The sequence below is a fragment of the Cygnus atratus genome, chromosome 5 (genome assembly GCF_013377495.2).
Source record: "Cygnus atratus isolate AKBS03 ecotype Queensland, Australia chromosome 5, CAtr_DNAZoo_HiC_assembly, whole genome shotgun sequence".
Taxonomy (NCBI): Eukaryota; Metazoa; Chordata; class Aves; order Anseriformes; family Anatidae; genus Cygnus; species Cygnus atratus.
The window spans coordinates 34,645,013-34,671,767 of record NC_066366.1 but is presented as its reverse complement, the minus strand read 5'-3'; the positions used below and the strand labels follow the sequence as shown (position 1 = coordinate 34,671,767).

The following is a 26,755-nucleotide window of genomic DNA, read 5'->3' as shown; positions in this document are numbered from 1 at the left end:
ACGCCCTCGCCACCTCTTGAGGCTGGGGGTGAGGCTGGGGGTGAGGCTGGCAAGGCGAGCGTGGTTGCGTCCAGCCTCAGAGCTCTCGCTTGGGGGACCCCCACCCGCTCAACCCCTCCCGGCACAGCACCCAGCCTCCCCTCGGGCCTCCCCCCAGCTCTCCCACCTCGCAGCCTCCCCCGGGGGCAGCCTGCGAGGCCCCGCGGCCATTGGCCGCCAGCACCGGCACCGGCACCGCCTCCGCGGCCGCGCAAGCGCTGCGCGGAGCCTCCGCAGCCTCCTCCTCCTCTTCCTCACCCTCCTCCTCCTCCTCCTCTTCCTCCTCCTCCTCCTCCGCGGCGCCGGCAGCGCTCAGCACCGCGGACAGCGCCCCGCCGCCAGCCTCCGCCGCTGCCTCCCGCGGGCCATGGAGGCCGCGCCGGGCTCGGCCTCGCCGCGCCGGGGGGAGCAGCGGCCCCAGGGGACTCGCGGAGGCCGCGGCCTCGCCTCGCCCAGGTAGGAGCCGAGGGGGCTGGGGGGTGGCGGTGGGGTGCTGCGCCCAAACCTCCGCGTTTTTGGGGAGCCCACCGCGTTGGTTGGCCTCCCCCGAGGATTTTTGTCGGGCTGTGGCTGGCGGTGCTCAGTCCTCCTCGCGCTGGGTTTTCACTCCAGAGGTTTTCTCTATAAAACCCCGCAGCCTTCTCCTGCTCACCCCCCTCCCCGTGCCGTCTGCGCTCCCTTACCTGGTGCCTTACACCGGCCGCGGTCGTGTTAGTTTTCTGGAAATGTCAACAAGCATCACGGGCACGGAGCCACCGCAAATTTTCAAGCACGTTGCGGTTTGGTAGACCGGAGGCAACAGATCTGAGCTGTTCACATCCTCGGTTTGCTTGACCGGGGCACACCCCGAGGCGAACAAAACCCAGATTCGTTCTGAAAGCTGAGTTTCAGTTCTGTCTTCATCTCCTTAGCTCTGGAGGTCTCAGCCTGAGGCTGGGTGGTTTTGGGTCTTGGAGCTCGCCGAGTGACTATATATGCAATCCAGCCCTGCTTTCGGTTCGTGGCATGGGATGGGGGCTGAGCTACCAGAATCCCCGTTAGCTTTGCTTGCCTGAGTAATCCTTGCTCATTTGACTGGGTCCTTTGCAATGAGTGCTGCAGGCTTGGAGAGTTAAGTTACAATAGGAGTTACGCCATCTGAAACTGGCGTGTTTTTAATTTCACTCATGCTGCATACTTGAGAACTGGAATTTATGGCAATTAAGTGCAAGGATCGCTCTCCGACTCCTGAACAAGCACATATGTAAATGCTTCTTTATGCACGGCTCTTCACTAGCCACCGAATGGTTAGCTCAGCAGTGCCTGTCCTCCAGCCCTAGCCAATGCTCTGCTGAATTTACCACCAGAAAACTCCCTGTGTTTGAAAACAACCCCTTCTTTCCAACCTTTTTAGGACAGGGATAGCAAGGTATTGTTTTCTTTTGTTTTCTTCCAAATGGGGGTTAGTTAGCAAACACAATTTTACCTGCACATTTTCCTCTGCCAGTGTGCATACAGCAAACTGCATCCAGACCTACCCTGGCGCTGAAGCCGGGGTGGGGACCACCGAGCCCTTTGTGTCTGCTTGCATCCCGTCGCACATACCCGTACCCACAGGAGCACGGGCTGCCTGGGGTAAATAAAGGTAAGGCTGTTCGGGCGAGTCAATGGGAGGAATTATAAAACTAAACTTTTCTTGGCAGACTACGTGGGAAGCAGAGTTTTGCAGTCTCATTAATTTTTCATGAAGATTTAACATACTCAGGAGTCTCATTAAAAAAAAATAAAAAATTGTAGGTCTTCTCAAGGATACGCACTGTTCTGCTGCTAGAGTGAAAAAGCAAAACGAGGAGCAACTACACAGAAATTTTCCAGTGCACAAGAATTTGACCCTGCCTAAGGAGGAGACAAATTGCTCGAGAAGTGCCCGTCTCTCCCTGTCAGCTCGGCACTGGATCTAGGTAATAGGTGAGAGTGAAATGCAATGAACCCTTCCCTAATCTCTGGAAAGGGGCACTCTCATCACCTTAAAAAAGACAAGCAAACACAAGCTCTTTTTTTTTTTTTTTTTTTTCTTCTGAGAGTTTCACTGCTGTGTTGCTGGGGGTATGTTGAAAGAGAAAACCTCTGTTTAAATTCTAGTATAAAATCCCATTCTTAAAAAGTCATTTACAACTCCCAAAGAAAAAGCCATTCGTCTCAGTGGAAGCTGACCTCTAGCACATGGTTTTAATTCAGAAAGAATTTCTCCTTTTATTCATCTGGGAAAACTCGTGCAGCTGATGTGCAAGGAAAACCTGGCTAGAAAAAAAAAAGGGAAAGAAAATAACACTAGCTTCTATTTGTGAATGAAATTTTGCAGTGCTTAATATCTAATTGAGCGAAGGTTCCTGTGGAAATAGGATCTGGTTGTAGTCAAGGCACAGGCTCCTGCCCTTGCTCTCACTTAGTTTTGTTCCCCCTTGAGATTCTCCTGTCGATGGGAGATGCTGCCATTTGACTCTGGCATCAGCTCCATCACTTGGTAGTGATGCCCATCATTTCTATGCAGAGAGCTGCTTTTCTGATCCTCTCCTTAGTACACAAAGGATGAGATAAATAACCTTTCTTAAAAAAAAAAAAAAAAAAAAAGCCTTCTGCACCCCAGTGGGGCTGGAGTGGCAGCAAGCTGTCTCTTTCCTGACCTTGACCTTATCTTGACTGCTTTACCGTGGGAAGAGGCTTCAGTCCTTTCACTGTCTCCCTCACATCAGGTGGGCTGCCTGTGCCCTGGCACTTGTCTCAGAAAAGCACTGCTGCACTCAAATTGACTCGGGCAGTTTCATAAATTGGATTATTATACTGTCTAGACATCTCAAGGGGAAAGCAGCATGAGAAACGCAACTGACTGCTGTGGGTAACAGGAGCAGTTAGCTCCAGTCTGGCACTTGCCCTACACCTCCTCTTTCTTCTCTCTGCATCACTTTGGCTGCATCCAGCTGAGCTTGAAGAAGAAAAAGGAGGCTGTCAGGCTGCTTCGGTAGGCTTTTCTGAGGCTGAGAGACCATTTCTGCCCACACAATCCCAAAGATGTCAAATATCTGACACGTTCCAGGATGGGAATGAACATTCAAAAAAATTGTGGTGTTGGCTTTTGTTAGTGGCACAGAGCCCAGCGCAGTACTCTGCCCACCTCTTCTCCTGCCTGACAGTAAACAGAAATCAGAAACTCCCCCACAACCATTTTTCAAGCACAGGTCAGGGTCCCGTGGGCCCAGAAAAGTGCTCGTGACCTGCTCACAGGCAGACAAACAAGGACCACATCTCTGGTACAACCCTCAGCAGATCAAATGTTTAGCTCACCAGCATCCTGGCTAATTGGGAGCGTAGCAACCGAAAACCCAAAATGTGCAGAACTGCCACCAGTAATTACCCAAAGCTATCATTATTTGTGAGCTCCAGGTTTCCCTGGAGATTTTGGATAACCAAGGTCACATTGTCACGGCATTGGAGAGAGATGAGCATAAGGCAACTTGGATCCAGAGGGTGATTGACAGAACTGTAATTGTTTAGCCTGAAAAGGAGATAATGAAGAAGAGTCGCGAGTGAATGATTTGAACTAGCTAAAGTTATTCTAAAATATGGAGCCACTGAGCAGCCAGGGGATGGAGCTGAGACAAAATGTGGGGGAAGGATGGAACCAGACAGAAATCCCCAGCAGAGATGGTAAACAAGGGGAATGGGCTTGCGTGTAAAATATTAGCCTTGAGAACACTGATGTATGTGCAAAAAAACCTGGACGCAATCTGCAACCCACCAGGAGGTTCTGTAGCTGAGGGGTTTCAGAGAAAGAATTTTTCATTGTCTGTTTCCTGCATCTCCCTGAGCATCTTCAAAGTGTTTTTTGTGAAAGCCTTTCTCTTCTGTCCAGTGTTACAGATGAGGCGGGCAGACCTGGCGGTGCAGTCATCAGACGAATTCAGTTATGCAAAGCCTCTGGTCCCTATGCAAATCCAGCAGTTTAAATGGAAAATAATTTTCTTTTTACTTTGAAATATATATATATATATATATATATATATTTTACTGGTGTGGGAATACAAAAAGTGCAAATCATTAGTGTGGCAGTCTCTGTGAATCAATTATGCATTTTAGGAAAACATTGCTTATTTAAAGTGTACCTAAATTAGGGAAAATAGGCTTGATAGGCTCAAGGTAGAGGGAAAATAATAACTTGGAGACATCAAAAAGGGAGTGGGAAAAGGTCTAGATCTTGCCAAAGTTTAACACTACCACAGTCCCAGCTTTCTGATGAAAATTCCCTGTCCCATCACTGCTAGTACAAAGCTACAAAGCAAAATCACCCTGCACTCCAGCCGCTGGAAATCTGGGAAGAGAGTGATGAATTACGCTTTGATCTCAAGAGTGGAAGTGAGATGCTCCCCAGGTTGGCTCTCACAATTAAACCCTGCCCCTGCAGCTCACCAGAGCTGTAGGGGATGTGGTGGTTAGTAGGTCCCAGTATGGTTGGTTCTATAATTACTGTAGATAGGCAGTGACTAAATATGCCATGTTAGATGGGTGACCGCAGACCGTAAGCTTTCATCTGCCTGTGTTGCACCTGACCTATGCTGCATCAGGGATGACTCTGACGGGGCTGTAGCAAGCCCAGACGAGGCCTCAGATTACACCTCGTGAACTGCTGCCGTTTGGTTTATACTCTCCTGTATTGCATTCACACACACCAACAACAAATTTGTAGCCTTCTGTTGGAAACTGCCTTCACATGGAGCTGTAACCCAACTCAAGGGTCTCTGAAAGTCTGGGTAATCCTGCCGCTAATCCATCTGTGACAGGGCCGCAAGGACTTTTTCGTGCGATGGGATTTTGTATTCTTTCTTTCGACAAACTCTGCGGGTGGATGGGATGTCACTGTCACAATCTGTTCAGGAGCTTGTGCTCTGGCACACAGCACTCCCTCGCGCTGCAGCGAGCTGGCTGAAATCTTACCAGTCCTCTGTAGTGCGGAGCGGAGGCAGCTGAGTGCTGGCACTGCCGGGAAGGACCCGTCGAGCTGATCTCAGCAAGGTGTGCACACATCTGGCTGCGGGTTTCCTGGCACCTGCTTCAGGGCAAACTTTGACTCGTTTCCACCGATTTGTACTTCTACTGTCATAAGAAACGGCGAGGGTCTCGCGGACCCTGTCTGACTGCTGCCATTGGGTGTACATCATCTCCCAAGGACACAGAGGAGCTCACTCACAGCCGTGGGCATGTGCTGACTACTTTGATACCATTTTGCCATTTCTCCTCTCCTTTGTAGGCCAAAAAATATCCAGCAAATGAATTTTGTGACCCCAAATGTGCATGTGAACATCAGTTCTTGCTTCCAAAGTCGCTGTCATTGCAATGAGCATCCTTGACCATGCTGTCCCTGTCTGCAGTTGTCTTCTGGCATAAAAACTGGCACTGGAGAGTGTCCAACCAGTCAGGGTCTCCTTGTTATTAGCCCCAGGACTGGGACTGTGTGCAAGTAATGCTGAGCATGATGCCTGCACCATGAGTCTCCGCACCAGCACAGGAATAGCAGCTACTGCAAACATTACTCTGTTGTAATGATTTTAGTGAAATGAGCCCATTTTGTATAATAATGAAATATAGTTTCTCGGTGTTGATAAATTCAACTGATGTTGGAAAGTACATAGCACGCACTGCCAAGGCCAGTATGTCCTCCTTTCTGGAAAAAAAAAATACCAATTTTCAAGCAATGCTGAGCTAACAGCAATCTCCAAATCTCTTTTGTCATTGATATTACTGTGCTAGTCAAATTTGGGTGCAGTTCCAGAGACGTGTAATTGCTAGAATTCTGTCTTTTTGTGGCTGTCTGAAAGAGAAATGAGATGAACTCTGCAAAGTTTCAAAAATATTCCTTTCTCAAACATATTTTGCCTTCTTTTTATTTTCCACATCGCATCAGGTGCCTCAGGCTAAAGTTCATCTCATTCTTGTCTCGCTCCAGCACTCAAAATTCTGTGACACCTTGAGACACTTTGTGATTCTAGCTGGCCCATATCATCCATCATGCTTAATTCTCGATGCCAGGCACTAGAGCAGGCACATAAGTCAGCTGTAGACACCATGGCACGTGCTCTGATCAAGCTCCAGAGACTACTGGTGTTTCCATATTGTGCTTGCTTTGAGCTCCAGATAGCGCAGTGCTGCTCAAGCTCCCCGACACACTGAGATGGCAATTTGAGAGGCATTTTGGGATCAGTGCGGCCTCATTCTGCTCTGTGTGAAAGGTTTTCTTGGTGTCACACAGTAACTGGTCCCTCAGGTCTCTGTAATTACTCTGTGCTACCGGGATAGGACCGGGCCATTATCAGCAGCCAGTTTGTCTTGTCCCTTCCACGCAGAAATATCTTGGAGAAATAAGAAGAAACAACGAGGTCCATCCAAGTAAAATGCCATAAGCAAAATTTAATTCTGCTTACACGTTGCAGCCATACCTCGCTTCTAAAACCACAGCCAGTAGAGGAGTTGAACACTGTTCAAGGGAGCATTACACGATTTTTCACAATTTTGGAGCAACATGCACAAAGATGTGATGGATTCACCATCAGCTGGAGTCCTTGAATGAGTCATGGATGTTCTTGTAAAAAGCATGGTCCAGCTCAGCCCTGGCTCCCGATACAGCAAAGAGAGGGGGAGGTTTTAAGTCTTGCATTAAGTGGGAGGCAAGATTCCCCCGTTTAGCTTTTCTGCCAATATGGTGCTGTAACGGAGGAGGGTTTTACCCTCCCTTTATTTCCTCTCACAGAGAAAAACGCAATGCAGGACCTTGCCAGACCTGCCTCGCCATGCCAGAGATCGCCAACACCGAGCCCAGCTACAGCGGCACCTCTTGGGAGAGAATCTGCCCGGTCCATCACTGCCCCGTTCCTGCATCCCCCAGGCTGGGGGGCGACCACCTGCCCTCCTCCAGTCGCACGCTGGGGCCAGCGCCCACCCAGTCCAACGGGCAGGTACCGTCGAGCTCCCAGGACTCGCAGCAGCATCACCTGTATTACCCCTGCAACCAGCAGGAGCCCAGAGGCAGCTATGGCCTGCCCCAGCTCCCCGGGCACGGCGAGAGGTCCGTGCTGTGTTCCCACCTTTCCAGCGGCGACCCCATGCCAGCTCCCCACCGCCAGGTCTCAGAAACCCCCTGGAAACAGTGGTCCCCCGGGCAGCGACCCTCTCGGCCGGTGCAGCATCACGTTGTGACAGTCAGGTGAGAGGCTTTCACAAAGCATCTCCCGAACTTTGTGGTGGGCAGCGGGAGGGGATGAGGCGGGTCTGAGTGGGGAACATGTGAAATGTGGGTTTGCTCCCCAGTCTGAGGCAGCAGCTGCCCCCAAAAGCCGGGAGGGATGGAGTTTGCTCTCTCTGCCTCTGTGGAGGGTGTACAGGCAGATGCCGTTCCCGCAGAATTTGCTTCTCAAGGTGACTCGCTGGATAAAGCCAAGGTCACCCCGCCACTCCTAGATCATCCAGCTGTGATCACGGCCAATTCTGTGGTCCTCCTCTTTTCTCCTTTTGCATTGCAAGATACCCAGCTGGCTAGTCCTTTATCTTGGTGGAGTTTCTGAGTGATAAAAGCACAATTAATTTCTTTTTCTGCTCCCACTGGAGCTGCTGCCTGTGCTGGAGGGGAGAGGCAGCAGAGGGTAATAAGCACTGGCTACCACAGAGCAGTGAGAAATACAAAGCTGGGGAGCACGATTTGGTTTTCCAGGTTGGACAGCAACAAGGATATAAATTCTGGGCTGTCCCTGACAGAATCAGGTAAGATCCATTTGTGTGCAGAGCACACAGATTCAAATTGCTTGCTTGGTGGATGTTTGCTGGCAGTGCTGTAACAACACATACAGCACAGGCGTCCTCAACAGCCTGAAGTACATCCTCTGCCCTGTCCAGCATCATCCTGCCTCACTGAATGTGCCTTTTGGAGCCCGCTGTTGGCACAGACCACGATCCCTTGGCTACCACAGCAGCAGGCACCAAACGATGTCTGCTAGGAGATGGTGCAGCATTCCTTGCCTTCGTACAGCCGTGTGGGGTTAGGCACAAAAGCCTTTTATGATCTCATTCTGTAACCATTAACAGAGGCTTTAATTTGCTTGTGTTTGCATTTGCATCAACACTGCACCAACAAAACTGTCAGCTGCGTTCTCCGTAACAGGTTAGTTAAGCAGGAAATGCAGCTGGATTGCTAATCCCTGGCAGAATGTGCAGGACTAGCAGACAGAAAAGTGATATTGTAATGACGGTAGAAAGGGGGTTTTAATCCGAGCAAATCTGCTCGAGAAGCTATTGTGAGAGAATTGGCACAGAATGGGCAGCGTGCTGCCAAAAGGAGACCTCTCTTTAATAATCTAGTGAGGATTTTTCTTTGCTCCCCTCTCTCTCAAACCTATGGAGAGCAATGAGGAAAATACAATGTGATTTATTACACGTGCCACAAGGAGTGACTCTTCCGTGGGGAGCTCTGCTTTGTCACTTTTTTGTTCCTTCCACTCGCGACGACGTGCCAGGAGGGATGAGCTGCCGCAGGGGCACCAGTTGGCACCAGCCCCACGTTAATAAATGTAACCTTGGTCCCCTGGAGAACGCTTCTCTATTTTGTTCCTCAAAGCTCTACGAGAGGAATGACAAAAGCTCCCCTGTGAGGAAAACACCAGTAAAATGTTTTTTTGCAGCTCCACTGGCCGTCTACTCCTCTAGATTGGACAAACATCTTTGAAATGGCTCAGGAAACAAATGAGATTCACCTTTCTGGAAAATCCTTGCTGAGTTGAACGGAGAATAAAAACTGTAGGCATTGTTAGCCCAGCTCATGAAATTTTGTAAAGAGTTATGCTCTTGTCAAGAAGCAATTTAAAAATTCGGTAGGAAAGCACTTAAAACAGATAGATTTTCATGGATAGGTGTTACGGGGCAATTTCTATGGGATTACTGTGTATGTCCATTATATTCTGTGGTGTTTTTTAGAGGAGCAAAAAAGAGCAGTTAATACCTGTCTTCCCATGGCTTAGTTAAAATGCCAGTGGGAGAGGAATAGGCTCTGCTATTCACTAGACTAATCCACGTTGTGCCAAACAACTCTTGCAGCAGCAGCTCAGCTTGGTGCTTTGCAGCCCCTGAATGGGTTAACTTGCTCATTAGCAGCCCAGGACTGTGCTTTGTAGGAAAATAATGAATGACCATGACGCCTTCTTTTTTTTCTTTTCCATCTGCAGACACGACAAAGCTTTCAGGATGCCAAAAAGGTATGTTTAATATCAAAAGCTTGCTGTCCTTCTGCCCTATTATCACCGCTCTCCTACCCCGCTGTTAGGAAACGCGGAGCATTATTGCTGGTGACGTCCCCACCAGGCCCTGCTTCAGAGGCAAGGTCAGCGATCCCTGCCCCGTGCTTCCCATCTGCTTGGAAAAATCTCAATTTGCTTGCGAGATCAATTTAACCTGCGCTAATGAATAGCAACGCAGTCCTGATAGCCGTTCTCAGGGCAGGTGCCTGGCTCTAGTCCATACGACAGCTTTATATATATATATAGTCACATTTATTGGATTAATCCAGCTTGGCCTACCAGACGGGGAATCAGGAGGGCAGCAACAGCAATAACAGTGGAGTCCTGCATTTTCTCACAGGCTACAGTGGAAGAGACCTCTGTACCCAGACTACGTGCAACGATTCCTAGTTTTTCATACAGTTAGATACCAGAAAATCTGCAATTAAGTTAAGAGATGTAAAATATTCCAAGGAGGTTAGGTTTAGGAAGAGGCAATCCTTGTGCAAAAGTATAGGATGCTCCCTGACAGTGAGAAGAAGTACAGCTAGTCTAGCCATGCTTGGGAAAATAGCATTTTAATAGAAAAGCTAAGTACCACAATTATTTTATCTCCAGTTTTCTGCTTTCAAGTTAAGTGAACATATAAAGAGATCCTATCAGCATGAAGCTCACCTTTAATACAAAAGAAATTACATAAACATTGCAAATTTGATTATTAAAGTATAAAGATCCCCTAATGTTCAGAATTAAATGTGAAAGGAACGTTTTCCATTGTATTTGCTTTATAGCAGTTTTTATCTTTATTGAGTTTCTTTACAGTATTAGGAAACTCTCGTTTAGGGCATGAAAATAGGCAACAGAAATTCCTTCCTCGTAAAGAACTTGGATTTTGCATGTGGGCGTACAGTACTGTTGTGGAATGTAACATTGCTAAACAACAGCTTCAGCTGGAATGCCTAAACTGAATAAACATGAAAACATGCCTGGAACTCTTCTGACATCCTTAAAAAAATTGAGTAAGTTCACCCTTTCCAAAATACAGAGGATTTTTAATATGTTTCTCAAAATTAAAATACTTTGATTGCTTTTGACTTCTGTTTAAAAGCTGATTTTTGTAAACTGTTTTTCTCTGGAAGGTTTGGGACTGGCATCAGATACTGCAGTTTATTTTTATTTTTATTTGTTAATTGGTCATGGAATTAACCCAAAACAGCCTCCAGATATTATGTAATCTAATGTGGAAAGGGCAATTTTTGTTCATTTTCATAGTGTAGACTTCATCTATGAAAACAAATTTGATAACGGAGCCTTAAATTGAAAACAAAACCAAACCAGACCTGACCTGAAGTCATGCAAAAAGCTGTTTGAAGGGTTTAAGATGATTTATAATTAGGAGAAGAAAGCTGCATTATTTGACTCAGTGAAGTTGGAGGAAAGAGAAGCAAAAGACCAGGCAAGCAGGATCCTCAAGGCTGCTAAACACTGGCACAGCTCCTCAAAGTTTCATGAATATTTCACTTACCCATGAAGCCCAAATATTTGTCAACTATTTGTGAACAAAGGTTTTCTTATATTTCAGAAATACATCCAAATACATCTTAAAAACTTAGAAACCTGCCAAGCCAGAGAAGGAACCCATTCCAATATTTTAACAGATTCGCTCATCCTGCAGATCCAGAAGCCACTTGTCCACTCCGTGGCTGCTGCTGACAATCCTAACAGCAGTTGCACATCAGATCGGTGGTTTCCATCCCTTTCGAATTTTGCAGATGCCTACATAATTCCCAGCAGTAAGGCAGGCCCCCATACAGTGAGTGAATGTAGAGCAATGACAACAGACTTGCTTAAGACAGTTATCTTTAGAAGAGCCTTCAGAATATTCTATGACTTCTCAGGGTCCACAGGCTGAAGATCTGCAGGCCAAATGGTAAAGCAGCTACTAGCTTAGATTGTACAATGGGGAGGAAAAAAAAAAAAAAAAGCTAAAAAGCTCTTTCTAAATGCAATGTTTTAAGTTAAACATTTAAAGCTTCGTTTTGCCTTAGGACAGAACAGTCTGGGTTTTATTGTTTCTGATTGAAAAAGCAGGAAAATGTAGGGAGGCAAAATGTAATTACCCAAGTTAATTAGAATTGCCTGCAAACATCCAGTTGGAGGTATAATATTAATAGCTGTACTAGAGCCTCGCAGCTCTTCAATAAATAAGTGCTCAAACCAGAAAGCCCTAACTCTTTTACTTCCTTTCACTAACACTGTGCTGGTTCAACAGCAGGTTTCATGCTCGAAGCAGAAGTGCCTTAACAGCTGCATTTTTTCTTCTGTTGATTCCAGTTACTCTCAGATGATCGCGGACTGGCCCATAGCCGTCCTGGTGCTGTGTTCAGTGACGGTTGTAGTTTGCACTTTAGCTGGCCTGCTTGTTGGAAATTTGCCTGATTTTTCTGAACCCCTAATGGTAAGTCCTTACAGACAAAATGTCAATATGAACGTAAGGAATGTCCACAGGCCAACCAGTGATACAGTCTTTCTGCCATATAAAATAAGTCTGTGCTTCCTTCCTTCTCTGCAGATAGAGGCAGGACAGCAAATCAAGGAGGACACTAAAGCCACTAGAAAAAAATGGCAGTGCTTTTCAGTGGTCTGCTGTCCTTTCCCCTCGTCTTCACAATGTGCAACCAAAGCAAGATTCCTTCCGGATGGACGTAATATTTGAGAGTAATGCACAATACTTGCTGTTTCTTGATACCACAGTCACCAAAAGAGAAACGGTGACTTCACCCACTCTTTTGTCCAGCCGCAACTGTGTCCAGTGCATGTGCCACCACTTGGCCTGTTGTATCTTTAAAGGACGTTAGTGAAAGGCTTTCATTTCTTGCTATCTCACTGCTTCACTGATTAATAGCTCTCACTGTTGAAGCATTTCTGTTGGTATTCAGCGTTAAGTTTCCTTCCCTGTGGCCCAGCATGCTGCTCTGGTGGTATGTCCTCACCAGCTTCTGGTATGTAAGGGATGTCATATTTCCAGGGAAAATTTGATTTCTGTATCTCTCCAAGATGCAGTAATAATCTCGTATAGTTTCTGTGTCTAGGAGAAGCATTAAGGAAAACTAAGCTAAACTAGAAAGCAAGCTGATGACAAAACATTTCTTGGCTGCAGGGTTTTGAGCCACGAGATACAGACATTGGCAGAAAGCTCGTCGTGTGGAGGAATGTAGAGAGCCATACAGGCTACAAAAAGACCTTCTCCCTTTCACCATATGCCGAGAAGAAAAGGTATTTGAGTTTGGTTTGGGGGCTTAGAGGAAAATGTTGGCTATAAAGTTAATGACTCACTGTTCCAAGATATTTACGTGAACTACATCCTATATCCTATGCTCAGAAGCAACCAAATAACTGGGAAGTGCCTTGCAGTCTTTCTCTGCAATGCACCTGGACTCCCTACTCTGGAATCCAGGAGTTAGGCTCTAAACTCTCCATGCATTCACTTCACTGTTTACCTTTAAGAGAATGCAGTGGGACTCAGCATGTCTGCACAAGGGGATGCAAGTTCTCACGTAGCCTCACACAGATTTCTACAGAGGGCACAGTGTGCGCAATATCAAAAAGCTCTCATCAAAGCAATGCTGTCTTTTAAGACTACAGTGACTGTTATTGCTGCAGCAGCGTGGTGTATGGCACCAGAGCCTTGCCAGTCAACGTAACTCATTGCCAGAAGATCTCTCTACTTACATAGATAATCTCTTCTCTTGCTAGCTATGATGACATTGGCATTAGCAGAGGACAAAAGGCTGATCAGGGAGGACAAGAAGCCAGGACACGGAGAATGGTGGAACAAATCTACGGAGCGGATGGTTTCTTTTGCGGTCCCCCGGGTGAGTGAAGTCTTGATGGGGTAGTAAGTGTCAGGCACTCAGAGCTCAGAACTGTCAAAATAGTTTAGGACACTGGGAAATGTTGTGAAAGCACTCTGAGAAAGCAGTGCGTACAATACCACTCTGCGAAGGCTAAGCCACCTCTGGGATAGTGATCTTTCAGCCCTTCGTAATCAAATGGTTAGAAAAGGCTCGTTCCGAAATTCTGGGGTTGTTTCTCTGTCTGATTTTTTGCCATATTTGTTTTTACCCTTTAGAAATATACTTTAAGGGTTCAAATAAAAAGACTAACATTTTCACCGTTTACCTGTATCAAAAGTGAATACTATGAAAAAAAATGCATGTTCCCCCCTCCCTCTCTGTTTCTAGTCCATCCCTATTCCTTCTTTTCTTCTTGAAAAACATGTGACAGTAAAAAAAGGGGAAAAAAGAAAAAAAAAAACAACAAGAGAGAGAAAACTCCAAGACACACAAAATTTGTCCCCAGATGGATGCTAAAAAGTAGAGGAAAGAGGAGCAGCATGCAGGTATTCTGACTCCCTCCCCTGCCTCTACTCCACCTCTGAAACCAGGCAAACACCAAACCCTCAGGTCCTTGGGAGTTTTTGGCTGAACTTCAGCTCCTTGCTTTGCAACAGGGGGCTGCAGAACCAGGTGACAACACTCACTGGAAGCACGCTGACAGCATGGAGAGTGGATTTTGCAAATGCTCTCCCCCTGCTCTCCTGCTGCTGCCAGATGGGTGGAGACCAGAGGTCGGACGGCACAGGGCAGATGCTACCACTCACTACAAGCTATTTGTGACCTGGTTCCCTCCAGGGAGCCCTCCATAGCAGTCTTATAGACAGCAAGATTTTTTTTTTTTTATGCACACAGAGTCTACTCCAGCCAGCTTGGCTAATTCATCATCATTACCTAATACTTTCTATTTTTTTCCTTCCTTTTTTTTTTTTTTCCTTTCAGAAAAGAGCTATTCCCAGCTGGTATTTATGTCCACGACTGCTGGGAGCTTATGGAACTTGCAAGCTATTCAGTCCATGTGTCAAATCGAACAAGACAAGGTTAGTAATGACACACAGAACATACATACATGCTGTCTCTTTCCTGACTTTCCCATCTTTAATATCTAGCTGAAAGGAAATAGCAAAAATAATGTAAGCTACAGAACAGGCTTCAGTCTAGAGGACTCCAAAGCATTTTACTGACTTAGCAAAACGAGAATGATTTCACCTATCAGCTGGTCTGTAGCAAGGTAGCCGCTGCCATTGAACAAGAATAATCAGACCCTGAACAAGAACTTGGTCCAGAAGCCAACGATGTCCATCAGAAGCTGCTGTGAATTTTGAGCAGCAGAACCTAATTACCAAAATGGAGCTATTGTCGTGGAGACTGACACAGCATGCTTTGCAAGTGGGAGGTTTAATTGGATTAGCTGTGTTTGCTGTAGGATCTGTAATAACTCTAAGTGACCAGACCCAGGAAACCTCTGCTGCAAGAGCCTGACGTCCCGCTGGCAGGAGGCAGCGTGTTCACACTGCACCCTGCCAGGTACACAGCTCAAGGAGCCACAGCCAAGTCAGGTTTTAAGTCACCCCCCAGCACATAGGTGAGTGCAGGCTCCCAAACCCACCCACCTCACTGAATATTGCACTCTCAGCCTGCGCTGCCAGTGATATTGCCAACAACACCCTCACTGCAGTGCTGTGCCTGCAGCAGCTGTCAGGCCACTAACAGCCAGTGATGGTACTGGCAAGTCTAGTAATAATATAAGGCATAAAATAAAAATTAAAAAAAAATAAATAAATAAAATAAAATAAAATAGTAAAAGGTGTATCCCCTCTCTGTTCTAGCCTTGCAAACTGTAAAATGAAGGGCACTGCTGTCACTAACAGAGTGGAGAAGGATCCACATTTTCAAATCAGAGGTTATAAAATATAAATAGTGAACAGGGTTTCATTTTTTGACAAAAGGCCAGTGTGTTTCAATATCTTTAGCATGGGCAGTTTGTCACTGGGAGGATGGCAAGTCATGGCTTGTATGACAGGACGGGAGGGGATGATTACTGCAAGAAGCAAAGAACCCCATAGGGCTGCAAGATGAAGTGTGCAGAGGATCTGACACGATGCTCCCTCGGCTGTTTTTCAGATACGTTCACATGTTCATTTTAGAGACCTCTGCCAACGTACTGAAGCCAATGAATGCTGCCCAAGCTGGTCTCTGGGAAACTACATCGCTGTCCTGTACAACAGGTCCTCTTGTTTGGAGATAACCCAAGGGGACATCTCCCACACCCTGGCCCTCCTTCGTGCCTGTGCTCCAGACTACCACAAAGGCATCCTCACTCCATCTTGCATAGGTCCTGAGACTGTGAGACAGAAACACTCTCAGTGTGCCAAAGTCCCAGAAAAATGTACCCGCTTCAATGCTATTTACCAGCTTCTTCACTTCTTGGTTGACAGAGACTTTCTTAGTCCCCAGACAATGGAGTACCAAGTGCCATCCCTCAAATACAGCCTGCTGTTTTTGCCTACAAGGAAAGGTGCATCTATGATGGGGATCTATTTAGACAATCTTGAATCCTGGGATCTGTTTGATAACTATACATCTATCACTGGAATGGACCTGGGCCTTAAACAGAAACTATTCCAGCACTATCTTTTACTGGATACCAAGTATCCAGTTCTGGCAATATTAGCTATTTTTCTAAGCATTTCTTTTTATTTACGCTCAGTCTTTATTACTTTGATGGTCCTGCTCGCTGTTGTTAGTTCTTTGATGATCTCCTACTTCTTGTACAAGGTGGCCTTCAGATTCACCTACTTCCCTTTTGTAAACCTGACAGCGGTCATCATTCTCAGCAGCGTTTGTGCCAACCACACCTTTGTCTTCTTCGACCTCTGGAACCTCAGCAAGAGCCAGAACCCTTCTGCTGGATTTTCTCAGTGGGTGAGTCAAACCATGCACCACTTTGCGTATCTCATGCTGGCGTCTTGCTTCACGACGGGTGCTGCCTTCTACGCCAGCTACATCAGCAATATAACAGCCATCCGCTGCTTTGCTGTCTACATGGGCACCTCTGTACTGGTGAACCTGGTATTCATGATGACTTGGCTTCCTTCTTCGGCTGTGCTGTATGAGCGCTACATAGCAACAACCTGCATTTACAAGCCAGAAGACTACTGGAAAAACACTGGCCATAAGAGAGTCACCCTCTCCCTCCATTACATTCTCAGGGGTCTCCAGAAGACGCTGTGTGAAACCTCCAACCTGCTATTTGAAAAGCTTCTGCCTTGCGGGGTAATAAAGTTTCGGTACATTTGGATTTGCTGGTTTGCTGCCTTAGCAATAGGAGGTGCCTACATTTCCTGTTCCAACCCGAAACTCAAACTCCCGACTCTTGAGACGTCATCTGTTCAGGTGTTTCGGCTGAGCCACCCCTTTGAGAGGTACGATTCTGAGTACTGCCACCAGTTCATGTTTGAGAGGCTAGAGCATGGAGAAGGGCAGCATATGCCTGTCACAATAGTCTGGGGCATTCTGCCTGTGGATAATGGGGACCATTTCAACCCCAAAAGCAATGGTACCCTAGTGACTGATGCCACCTTCACAATCCAAAGCCCCGATGCCCAGAAGTGGCTCCTTGAATTCTGCCAAAAGGTGAAGAACCAAACTTTCTATTTCCCTGATGCAGAGCAGAAGTCTACCGTGTGCTTCATGGAGGAGTTTATCAGGTGGATGGACAGTCGGCAGTGCTCCCAGCGAGACCACAGCTTCAACCTTTGCTGTAACCAGTTCTCTTTCCCTTACAGAAGCGAAGTCTTCCTGCACTGTATCAAAATGATGCTCCTGGAACAAGGCAGGGAAGGGGCAGAAATGTATGATCTGGGCCTCAGGTTTGACGGAGAGGGAAATCTTGCTGCCTTGGTACTGCAGTTTCAAACCATTTATCACTATAGCTTCAATTACAGCAAAGCCAAACACTTCTATGAGGAAATCAACCTCTGGGTAACAGAGGAAATGAAAACTGCCCCCGTGGGGCTTCAGAATGGGTGGTTTACCAGTAAACTAGAGCTATACAACCTCCAGCACAGTCTGAGCACAGAAACGATGGTGGTCATGGGGCTCTCCATAGCCATTTCCTTTGTGGTGCTGCTGCTCACTACTTGGAATGTTCTCCTCAGCATTTTCTCTGTTACTGCCATTGCGGGCACTGTGCTGGTAACTGTTGGCCTTTTGGTCCTCTTGGAGTGGCAGCTCAACGCAGTGGAGTCTCTCTTCATTTCAGCTGCAGTAGGTCTCTCTGTTGACTTTACCGTCAACTACTGCATCTCCTATCACCTGTGCCCCCATTCGGACCGCCTGAGCCGAGTGGCCTTTTCCCTGAAGCAGATGAGCTGTGCCACAGCGATGGCAGCTTCTGCCCTCTTCTCTGCTGGGGTCATTATGCTGCCTGCTACGGTCCTGGCGTATCGGAAGTTAGGGATATTCATAATGATGATCAAGTGTATCAGCTGTGGGTTTGCCAGCTTCTTCTTCCAGTCACTGTGCTGCTTCTTTGGCCCAGAGAAGAACTGCGGGCAGATCCTTTGGCCTTGTGCCCACAACATGAAAGACTATTCTGATGACTCTGGGCCAAATGGAAGCTATGCCTGTGGGGGAAATGAGAAGCAAAACCGATTGCGGAAGGTCCAGGAGTCCAACACTGCAAACGAACAGTACGAGCTCCAGCCTTTGTCGAGAAAACTCAGCGACAGTTTTGACAACAGCACTTCTACAAGCAAGCTGTCCAACAGGCCATCAGTGCTCTCTGAAGACACGCAGGTTGAAGATAACAGATGCCCAAGAATAGGAATGCACCCTTCCCTTGAAAGAGAGAGACAGAATCTGCAGGAGACCCTCGGAGACCAGCAGGTTGGTCTGTGCCAGTGTCCTGCCTTGCAAACTTCCTCTCCTTACAAGCACAGCAGCTCAGGAGCAGAAATTCACAGGGAGAGACTCTGCAGAGATTGTCAGTGTCAAAAGTACGGTCCAAAAGCTTGGGATGGGTCTGGGCTGGACTATATCCAGCCAGCTGGCATGAAAGAAGAAGGGCAGCTCAATAAATCACAGTGCTCTAGTGACACTGCCCAGCAGCAGTCAGATTATACCTCAGACAACAGCCATCTTCCTGCTGCTGACATCTACAAAATTCACAGATGCCTTTGTTCTCTTGGCAGCTCTTTTGACATGCTCAACATCTCCAGTGAGACATCGATTAGTGATTTTGAGCAAGGCCTAAAGCTTGCTGAATCAGCCAGTTCTTGTCCTGATGTCTTAGAGCTGTCTGATTCGTACAGTCAAACAGAAAGAGGTTACTTGAACGGGAAGAGAGATACCCTGCGGCTGGACCTGAGGGAGACAGTCTTTGATATCTCTCCAGCAGCATCACAGCAAAACAGCTCTTCATGGAAAAATCGATTTGGATTAGAGAGTGAAGGCCCGGTAGTGTTACCGAACAGCCAACCAGACATGCCTGATGTTTGGATCAAGCGATCCAGTGCACAAAGTTCTGGTTACAACAGCTGAAATCTTGCAGAAAACAAAACTGTACTGCTAGGGAAAGGGGAAGTCGAAATCTCCTTGGAACTGTAAATATCACCTTTTTCCTCCCACCTCTCCTTCGGCTGAGACTATTTCATAGTATATCAGCTGTGCAAATACCTGTGTTTTCACAGAACCAGCAAACACAATACTAGTGAGAGGGTGCGAGATCAATCATGACAGAGAACAAGTCCTTTGACCTTCCAGTGTCCTATGCCGTGTTCACAGCTGTACTGCAGAACTTATCGAGTAAACCTGTTTTGTCATTTCCTAAACAGTGATTGGATTTTTCTTGTCAAGCTGCCTAGGAGAGACATAATGAGAGAGATGAAACTCCCCAGATACTCAAAGACAGAGAGCTCATGTAAAAAAAATATAAAAAATAAGGAGCCAAAACCCAAACCTGCAGCTATAGAAAATCTAGATTTCAAGTGGAGTGTATTGTTAAAAAAAAAAAAAGTCTTTCATTTTCTACTAAATCAGAAACTGCTTTATGTGAAGTCCAAGTTCACAGATCTCTACAAAACCGATATAAAAAAATCTCATCAGACCTTTCAGTTGATGCAGCCTCTTATTGATCATGGAGAAGGCTGTAGAATCAAGCCCAAATCTATTTTTAGGAACGGTTTCAATTTGTTTTATCAGACAAATTACTGGTACTGCCAAAGATTTTCAGTGTGAGATTTCTCCTTTGAGAAAAGTGTCCTCGTTCCTGCAGTGATTTGGGTGCTTTGTGTTTTGTCTCCATAGCTTATTTCCACTCAAGGCTACAAAGATGTAACTTTTTAAAATTTGCATATCCGATGAATCTTGAATTTTACATGTTTTTTCTCTACCAGAAACAAACAGAAAAACAGGTACTTCCTCGCCTTTGTCTGTTGAAAAAAAAAAAAAAGACAAAACATTCCCTCTACACGTTGACGTAAAATAAATGCTTATGACGAACTTTTCTAAATCTGTGTGATGCTTCATTTTCACCAAGAATGCTGCAGTTAATTTTCTTTAAGTGCTTAACACACTTTCCAGTATCATCAGCAGAAGGAAAACATACATTTTAAGAGAATCACTCCTTTTGACATCCAGGAGTTTTCTGGACTCTGTGGGAGACGGACCATGACTACCTAATGGAGATTAGGAATATGCTCTTTTAAAGCTAAAACCCTTCTTGAAATACATAGCACATTTCATGACTACCTAATGTAGATTAGGAATGTGCTCCTTTAAAGCTAAAGCCCTTCTTGAAATATAAAGCATATTTCAGTTTTAAATTTCCACGCTATAGCTCTCAAGTACTGGGTGTTCGGGGCAGTGTTTTGGCAACCACAGCTGCTCCCCGGCTGTGCAGCACTGCCGACTGCAATCCCCTCAGCACCAAAACCTCCTCCCGTTACCATTTGCAGGGACATCCCCCCATTTTGAAAACCCTGTTTTCACAGGTCTTTCCACAGCGAAAAGAACTTAGAAATTTAACGACTTCACACAGCCCACTTGGGACGGTTTGAGCCACCTCAAGCACAGGAGGTACACCCAGGGCTCAGCAGCGAGCAAAACCCCCCTGAGGGCCTCAAACACCTCCACGTCTCCGCGCCCCGACCCTCCACCCGGCGGCGCGAGGCATCGGGCGTCAGATAAAGCCCTGCCCGCCCCCTCGGGGCGGCCGCCATTTGCACAGCGCCTCCCCTCAGAGGAGAGCCCTTCCCCGCTGCCATGCGCGCTGCGCTTGTGCGCATGCGCGGCGCCGCCCGACCGTTGGGCGCCCGCTCCTGTTCAAACGGCTGCTGAGGGTGCGGGCGGGCCATAAGGGAGCGGAGCGGAACCGGAGCGGAACCGGAGCCCTGCGGGTGAGTCCAGGCCCCGGGGGGAGCCCAGGGTGCTGGGGGAAGGCCTGGGAGGGAGCTGCGGTGCGGCCGTGGGTTTCGGTCAAGGGAGTTTTGTGGGTGGTCAGGTCCCGTTTTGTTAAGCGTGCGGGGGGTGGTGCTGTTAGTGCTTGTAGCGGTTTGCTGCTGTGTGAGGAACCTGGCTTTAAAAGTTAAAATGTGGGAGCTGGTCTCTAGCGGGCTGCCCAGGGAGGCTGTGGGTGCCCCGGAGGTGTTCAAAGCCAGGCTGGACGGGGCTTCGGGCAACCTGGTCTGTGGGAGGTGACCCTGCCATGACAGGGGGTTGGAATTAGATGGTCTTTAAGGTCCCTTCCAACCCAAACTGTCCCATCTCACTTAAAGAGACTTAAATTGCAAAAAGAAAAAAGATAAAATAAAACCAACTTCAAAAATCCCCTGTGTTAACAAGGCTTTATATACTCAAATAGCTGTGGTTTAAAGTTATAAACTTTACAGAGAAAGCTAGTTCTCTCTAGTTATTTTAAGGAGTGTGTCTACTTCTAATGAAGAGAAATGTAAAGTTCTGAGAACTTTCAAGTGGGCTGTGTATGTTTTACTTCAAGTACTGAACAACTTTGCTTGGAATGCTGTGGCTTGCTGACTACTTGATGTTGAGATGTCGTTTATTATTGTGCCTGCGTTATCATTTTCAAACTTCATTTCATTAGCACTAGTCTGATAACTACATTCTGAGAGTGTTTACCAGGAGATACTTGCAGCTTATTCTGGACCTTTTATCCTGGGAGGAATTTGAAGATTGCCCTTAGTTGTTGCTACCTTAAAGTATCTACTCTAGTCAGATATAACTGTGATCTCCTCAAACTGAAGGCTTATGATCCACTAGCACTGCATATTTTGGTGATCTGTTGTAGACCATAGTGTTTTCATTGTTGTCTTTTTCTTGCAGAAATGCAGATGGCTTTTTCTTCAAAGAAACAATGTGTCGGTAAAACACCAGATCCAGAGTTCAACAAAGATCCTAATTTTAACTTTAGCTCCAATATTCCAGTAGATGGTGTCTTCAAAGCTACAAATCAAGGGTAAATGAAAGTGAAGTACAGATGGATTTATTACTTGACAAATGTCCTAAAGATAGTGTAGCATTTCGCAGAACCATTTAGCCTTGAAAAGACCCTTAAGTTAAGAACATTCCCAAGTCCACCACTAAACCACGTCCCTAAGTGCCACATCTACACATCTCCTAAATACCTCTAGCGTTGGTGACACCACCAGCTCTCTGGGAAGCCCATTCCAATGCCTAACCACCTTTTCCATGTAGAAATTCTTCCTAATATCCAACCTAAACTTCCCCTGGTGCAACTTGAGGCTGTTTCTTTGTGTCCTATCACTTTTCACCTGAGAAAAGAGACTGATATCCTTCTTGCTGCACCCTCCTTTCAACTAGTTGTAGGGAGTGATGAGGTCTCTACTCAGCTTTCTTTTGTCTGGGCTAAACAGCCCTAGTTCCCTCAGATGCTCCTCATTTGCATTGTTTTCTAATCCTTTTGTCAGCTTTGTTGCCCTTCTCTGAACATGTCCAGCAACTCAAACTTTTTCTTGTAGTGAGGGGCCCAAAACTGACCCCAGTACTCAAGGTGGAGTCTCACCAGTGCTGAGTACGGAGGGACAATCAGATCTTGTCACATGAACAGATTTAGTAATCTGTAAGTATGCAGTGATCTGATACTTGTATTCTGTGTATCTTTTAAGGTTTCCTAAATCTGCCAAGAAAGTAGAACCACTTTTGAAGAAGACTGCTACAAGAGGGTATGTTTCCTCACATTGCTCTTAGTTGTCCTTGTACAGTAACGTTCCTTCTTAGAGGGTTATGATGAGCTCTAACCATATGCAGCTTTGTTGCCAAATTTGCTGATGAAATCTCTTGGTCAGTAATAAGAGCAAATCCTTCATAGAAGAACACGTTTATGAAAGTAAAAAGTGTCTGATATTGATGTTTGTGCACTTAAGTCTTTGATGTTTGACTCTATAGGCCTCTGAGCAGATACAAACTAGAAGCAGAGCTGAAAACCAAGAATCAGCTGCTAGAAACAGCCAAGCAGCAGTTACACACCAGACTAACAGGAGCACAGGTAAGGATGGGAATGGGGTAGAAATCATTGAGTAGCTCTTATATTCTGCTCCCCTACAAGGCTAGATCAAACAAGGCTAGATCAAAGGACTGGCTTATTCATTTTCCAGTCTCCACTGGAAGCCAGTAGAGTTTGAGTGGGATGGGTTCTTTCTGCCAACAACACCAAAGATATTTGGTAATCATCAGTGCTGCAAATGTATTTGGCTAGATAATGCATCCAGATCGCTGTTAACAGCCACCAGAACTCAATTCCATCTTGAACTCATTGCAGAAGAATGTTTCCAGTTCACAGTGATATACTTGCATGAAATTCTAATAAAAGAGCCTCACTATAACCAGATTCTTCCTAGCTACGTGAAAAGAAACAGTACATAATCATTCAGTACTTTACACTGATCACTTGAGATCTATTAATTCTTTTTCATCTTAATATATTATTACAGTAGATAAGCTATTTTGTTTGGTCATCCTGTTTCACTTGCCCAGTCCTTCCTAGTTGTGTTAACCAGTCACAAGTACGGTGTGGCACAGCACTTGGCATTGGAGATGTGGGTTTGGGGGTGTGTATGGTCACGTTTTAGTGACTAAGAACATTTGAGTTCTGGTTACTGTTGTGCTCTAAAAGTTTGAGAGAGTGACCTCGTTCTCTTCTGTGTATTCAACTGAGAGATCAGTGTACATAGCCTTATGTTTCCTCATGTACTATTGTATCGTATTATTGCATAGTCTTTTAATATACTGGATAGGCTTCTGCAATTTTTTCCCATGTGCTCATCACTGGTGAGGAGGCCACACCTGGAGCATTGTATCCAGTTCTGGGCTCCCAAGTACAGAAAGACAAAGACATATTGGGAAGAGCCCAATGAAGGGCCACTAAAATATTGAAGAGGCTGGAGCATCTCTCCTGTGAGGAAATACTGAGAGCTGGGACAGCTCAGTGTGGATAAGAGAAGGCTTGGGGGAATCTTATCAATGTATATTAATATGTGAAGGGAGGCTGTAAAGAAGACAGTGCCAGGCTCTTTTCAGTGGTGCCCAGTGACAGGACAAGAGGCAATGGGGCAGAAACTCAAACATCCATCTGAACTCCCTGCTTGAGCAGGGGTTGGACCAGATGGTTTCCAGAGGTCTATTCCCACCCCAGTAATTCTGTGAAAATCACCAAAGATTTTACTTTCTTAATTCAAGTTTAGATTCAGAATTGGTACCCCGTTACTCATCACCTCTCGCTGATCACTTCAGAACACAGCACAGCTTCTCTCGTGTGCAAGAGGCCCTACTTGTAGCCTTCAGTTGTACAAGCTCACTTTATTTCCTAGTTCTCGACTGGTTACTAATCTGTGAGATGATCTTTCCTTTTATCTCACAGCTTAATTTCTTTAAGAGCCTTTGAGACCTCCTATGGGATGTTCAAAAAAGCTTCTGGCACTATCAGCAGGATCACCCTAATCCGCATGCTTATTGATTCTCCTGGAGAATTGCATTTAACTCGTGAGGTTGATCAGCTTATCTGATTGCCTGGTAATATCTGAATTATGCAGGGAATAATGCTGTGGCCTACAGATTCTAAGATGCCCCTTTCTTCCTGGAGTTAGCTGCTCTTCTATACATAAAACTCTTGAAATATTTATATAGAGCACAAGAAAAGACGTGCTAGAACTGCCTAAAAGGAATTTATCTCTAGGATTAATTTTTGAGCCATTGCTATGACATTTGCAAGTGATAAATCCTGTCAAGTAGCAGGAGTAACGGTCTGTTTCTCTGCAGTGGTAGAGACGGCAGCGTAAGATGTGTAATTCTTGGTACTAGAGGAGCACCTGTTAAGCCATTAGCCTTGCACTGAGCATTACCGATTAATGGGAAGAAATTCCCCCTGGAAACTTGATTCGCTTAAAATCTGTGTTAATGACAGAGCACTATAAAGGAATTAAAGGAGGAGAATGAAGGCCTGGTGCAAGAAGTCGAGAAGCTCAAGAAATTTCAGGAGACGTGCATGGTCATTTTAGAAAGCAGAAACATTGATCCTGGTAAGGGCTATGCATTTTACATACTGTTCTGGTAGTTCTTCAGAACACTTTTCCTCTTTTTTTTCTTTGTATTGTTAGTATTTGTAAAATATTTGGCTTCTCCTTTGTCAAGGAAATAGTGGTGGGGGATTTTTTTTTCTAGTGTAAGAGAAATAGACACTTCCTTCAGGCAGTCCTGTCCTGGATAAATTTTGAAAGCGATTTACTTTCTCTTGCTGTAGAAAGTAATTTTGAGAAGTTGTTAGTTCCTACCAGCAAAGTTATCAATGAACATCTAATATACAGACGTATCTCATAAATCAGTTACAGGCAGCAACATTGTGGAGGAGGAAGAAAAGACAAAGGAATGCCAGAAGCAGACAATGGTAAGAGAATTTTGAAATGACAGTGAGTTAAATAGGCTTTGGTGAGAAGTTTGTGTGTAAAAACAGCTGCTGAGAGGTGTTTATTTGCATTATATTAAACCATTTCTTTTGGCTCTTCAGCTGTTGACTGAGAAGCTCATAGCAGAACTGAGGGTATTTAATCAAACGGCTGAAAAAGAAAAGGAAGCACTTCAGGTAAGGCTGACTTTTGTTTCAGAGTCAGACAGGTAGTGAGCATCTGGTGCTGAGAGAAATTTTAAAGCTTGTTTTCCACCTCGTGCTGCTCTGGTCTCTAGATAGGAGATGCCTGCAGCCTTACTAATCTTCCCGAAGTGCAGTAAGGGAACGGTATGTGTTACTCCTCTTATAAATAGAGGGCTTACAGCAACGTTTGGGAGGGGCAATGGTAGTTCTTATCGAAGTCATTTAAAGTTTAATGATACACAATTCAACTTGGAACAAGATAGAAGATGGAAGCGATGCTAAAGACTGATAGCTTTCAAATTAGGCTCGATCAGTTCCTGTGTAAAGATGGTTGCCAATGCTGGAAATGGAGCTGTCTCTGCTTAGAGCAGCTCTTCTCGAGAAAGAAAGGTTTTTCAAGACTGTTGCAGGTGGTTGCAAGCACCACTGGAAGAACACTGAGAAGACTTGACCTAACCTGAAGTCATGCAGGCCGGTGACCTCAGGGAGCTAAGCAGTATGCAAGCACAAGCAGCTTCAATAATAAACTTGTCTATGTACTGACCAAAATAGTCATTAAATTACAGCTCTGCAATTCTTGGTAAGAAGCTTGAGCTACTTAATGAAATTGCTATTACATAAGGCTAAACTTTTGGTTGTGGTTAAGTTAGCATTTTTCTCAAGGAACCGTGGTGAAAGATGTCCCAGTCAAGTTAGGCTAACCTTAGCTTAGCAGGTGAGACTGAAGAGTTCAAAAATGTCTGGAGTTTTTTTTTTTCCCTGTTTTAGTTGCAGCTGCTTTGGAAGTTTAGTTCTGCTATTCTTGCACTGTCACGTTAGTGAGATGTTGTGTACGCTGACTTTTCCATACAGACGGCAATGGCTAAGTGGAAACTGGCAGAAGAAGAGAGGCAGCAGTCCCTGGAGAAGCATTCTTCCTTCCAAGCAGAAATAAAGGAATGTTCAGCAATACTCGATGAGTTGGAGCAGCTCCTGGCTATGTGAGGCACAAGGATGGACTGCGCTGCTGTTTCTCGTTTTACTCCTAGTTCAGCGGTCTCTACTTTAAAACCTGGTCCCTCTGTCAGGTCCAAAACAGTGAGCTGGGCAGGCTCCAGAGCAATCCCTGGCGGAATAGCACCTGCGGTGTGGGAACAAAGTAGCAGCAGCATTGGCGAAGCGCTCAGAGCTCCTGTTTTTTTCCTGGGGCTTATCCTGGACTCTTTCGTAGTAATTTTTTAAGTGTTAATAAAGTGTTTTCGATTAAAGCTTTCGGAAAGACGTACGGGTGCACGGTTTCCGAGTTTTTTCTTCTTAATTCCGAGGCAACGCTGCACCGCGGCTCCCTGTGACCTCCGCCACCCTTCGCCCCTGTACGAGTGGCCGGGCCGGCTGCTGGGCGGGCCGGGCCTCTCCCCGGGGCCGGG

General features: G+C 45.9%; 2 protein-coding genes across 2 annotated transcripts; both read left to right on the top strand.

The window, feature by feature from the left end:
- Positions 1-406: 406 nt before the first annotated feature.
- Positions 407-18,769, top strand: DISP2 (dispatched RND transporter family member 2). Its single transcript, XM_035539801.1, has 8 exons — positions 407-495; positions 6,818-7,270; positions 9,279-9,308; positions 11,664-11,787; positions 12,490-12,605; positions 13,086-13,204; positions 14,168-14,265; positions 15,350-18,769. The coding sequence occupies exons 1-8, from the start codon at positions 407-409 to the stop codon at positions 18,767-18,769; spliced, it is 4,449 nt and encodes a 1,482-aa protein (XP_035395694.1).
- A 1,739-nt stretch (positions 18,770-20,508) lies between these two features.
- Positions 20,509-26,609, top strand: KNSTRN (kinetochore localized astrin (SPAG5) binding protein). The gene is made up of 8 exons (XM_035539518.2): positions 20,509-20,625; positions 21,569-21,701; positions 22,372-22,428; positions 22,652-22,751; positions 24,666-24,780; positions 25,084-25,145; positions 25,266-25,340; positions 26,202-26,609. Exons 2-8 carry the CDS (start codon positions 21,571-21,573, stop codon positions 26,331-26,333), a joined length of 672 nt encoding a protein of 223 aa, XP_035395411.1. The 5' UTR covers positions 20,509-20,625; positions 21,569-21,570; the 3' UTR covers positions 26,334-26,609.
- Positions 26,610-26,755: the final 146 nt, after the last annotated feature.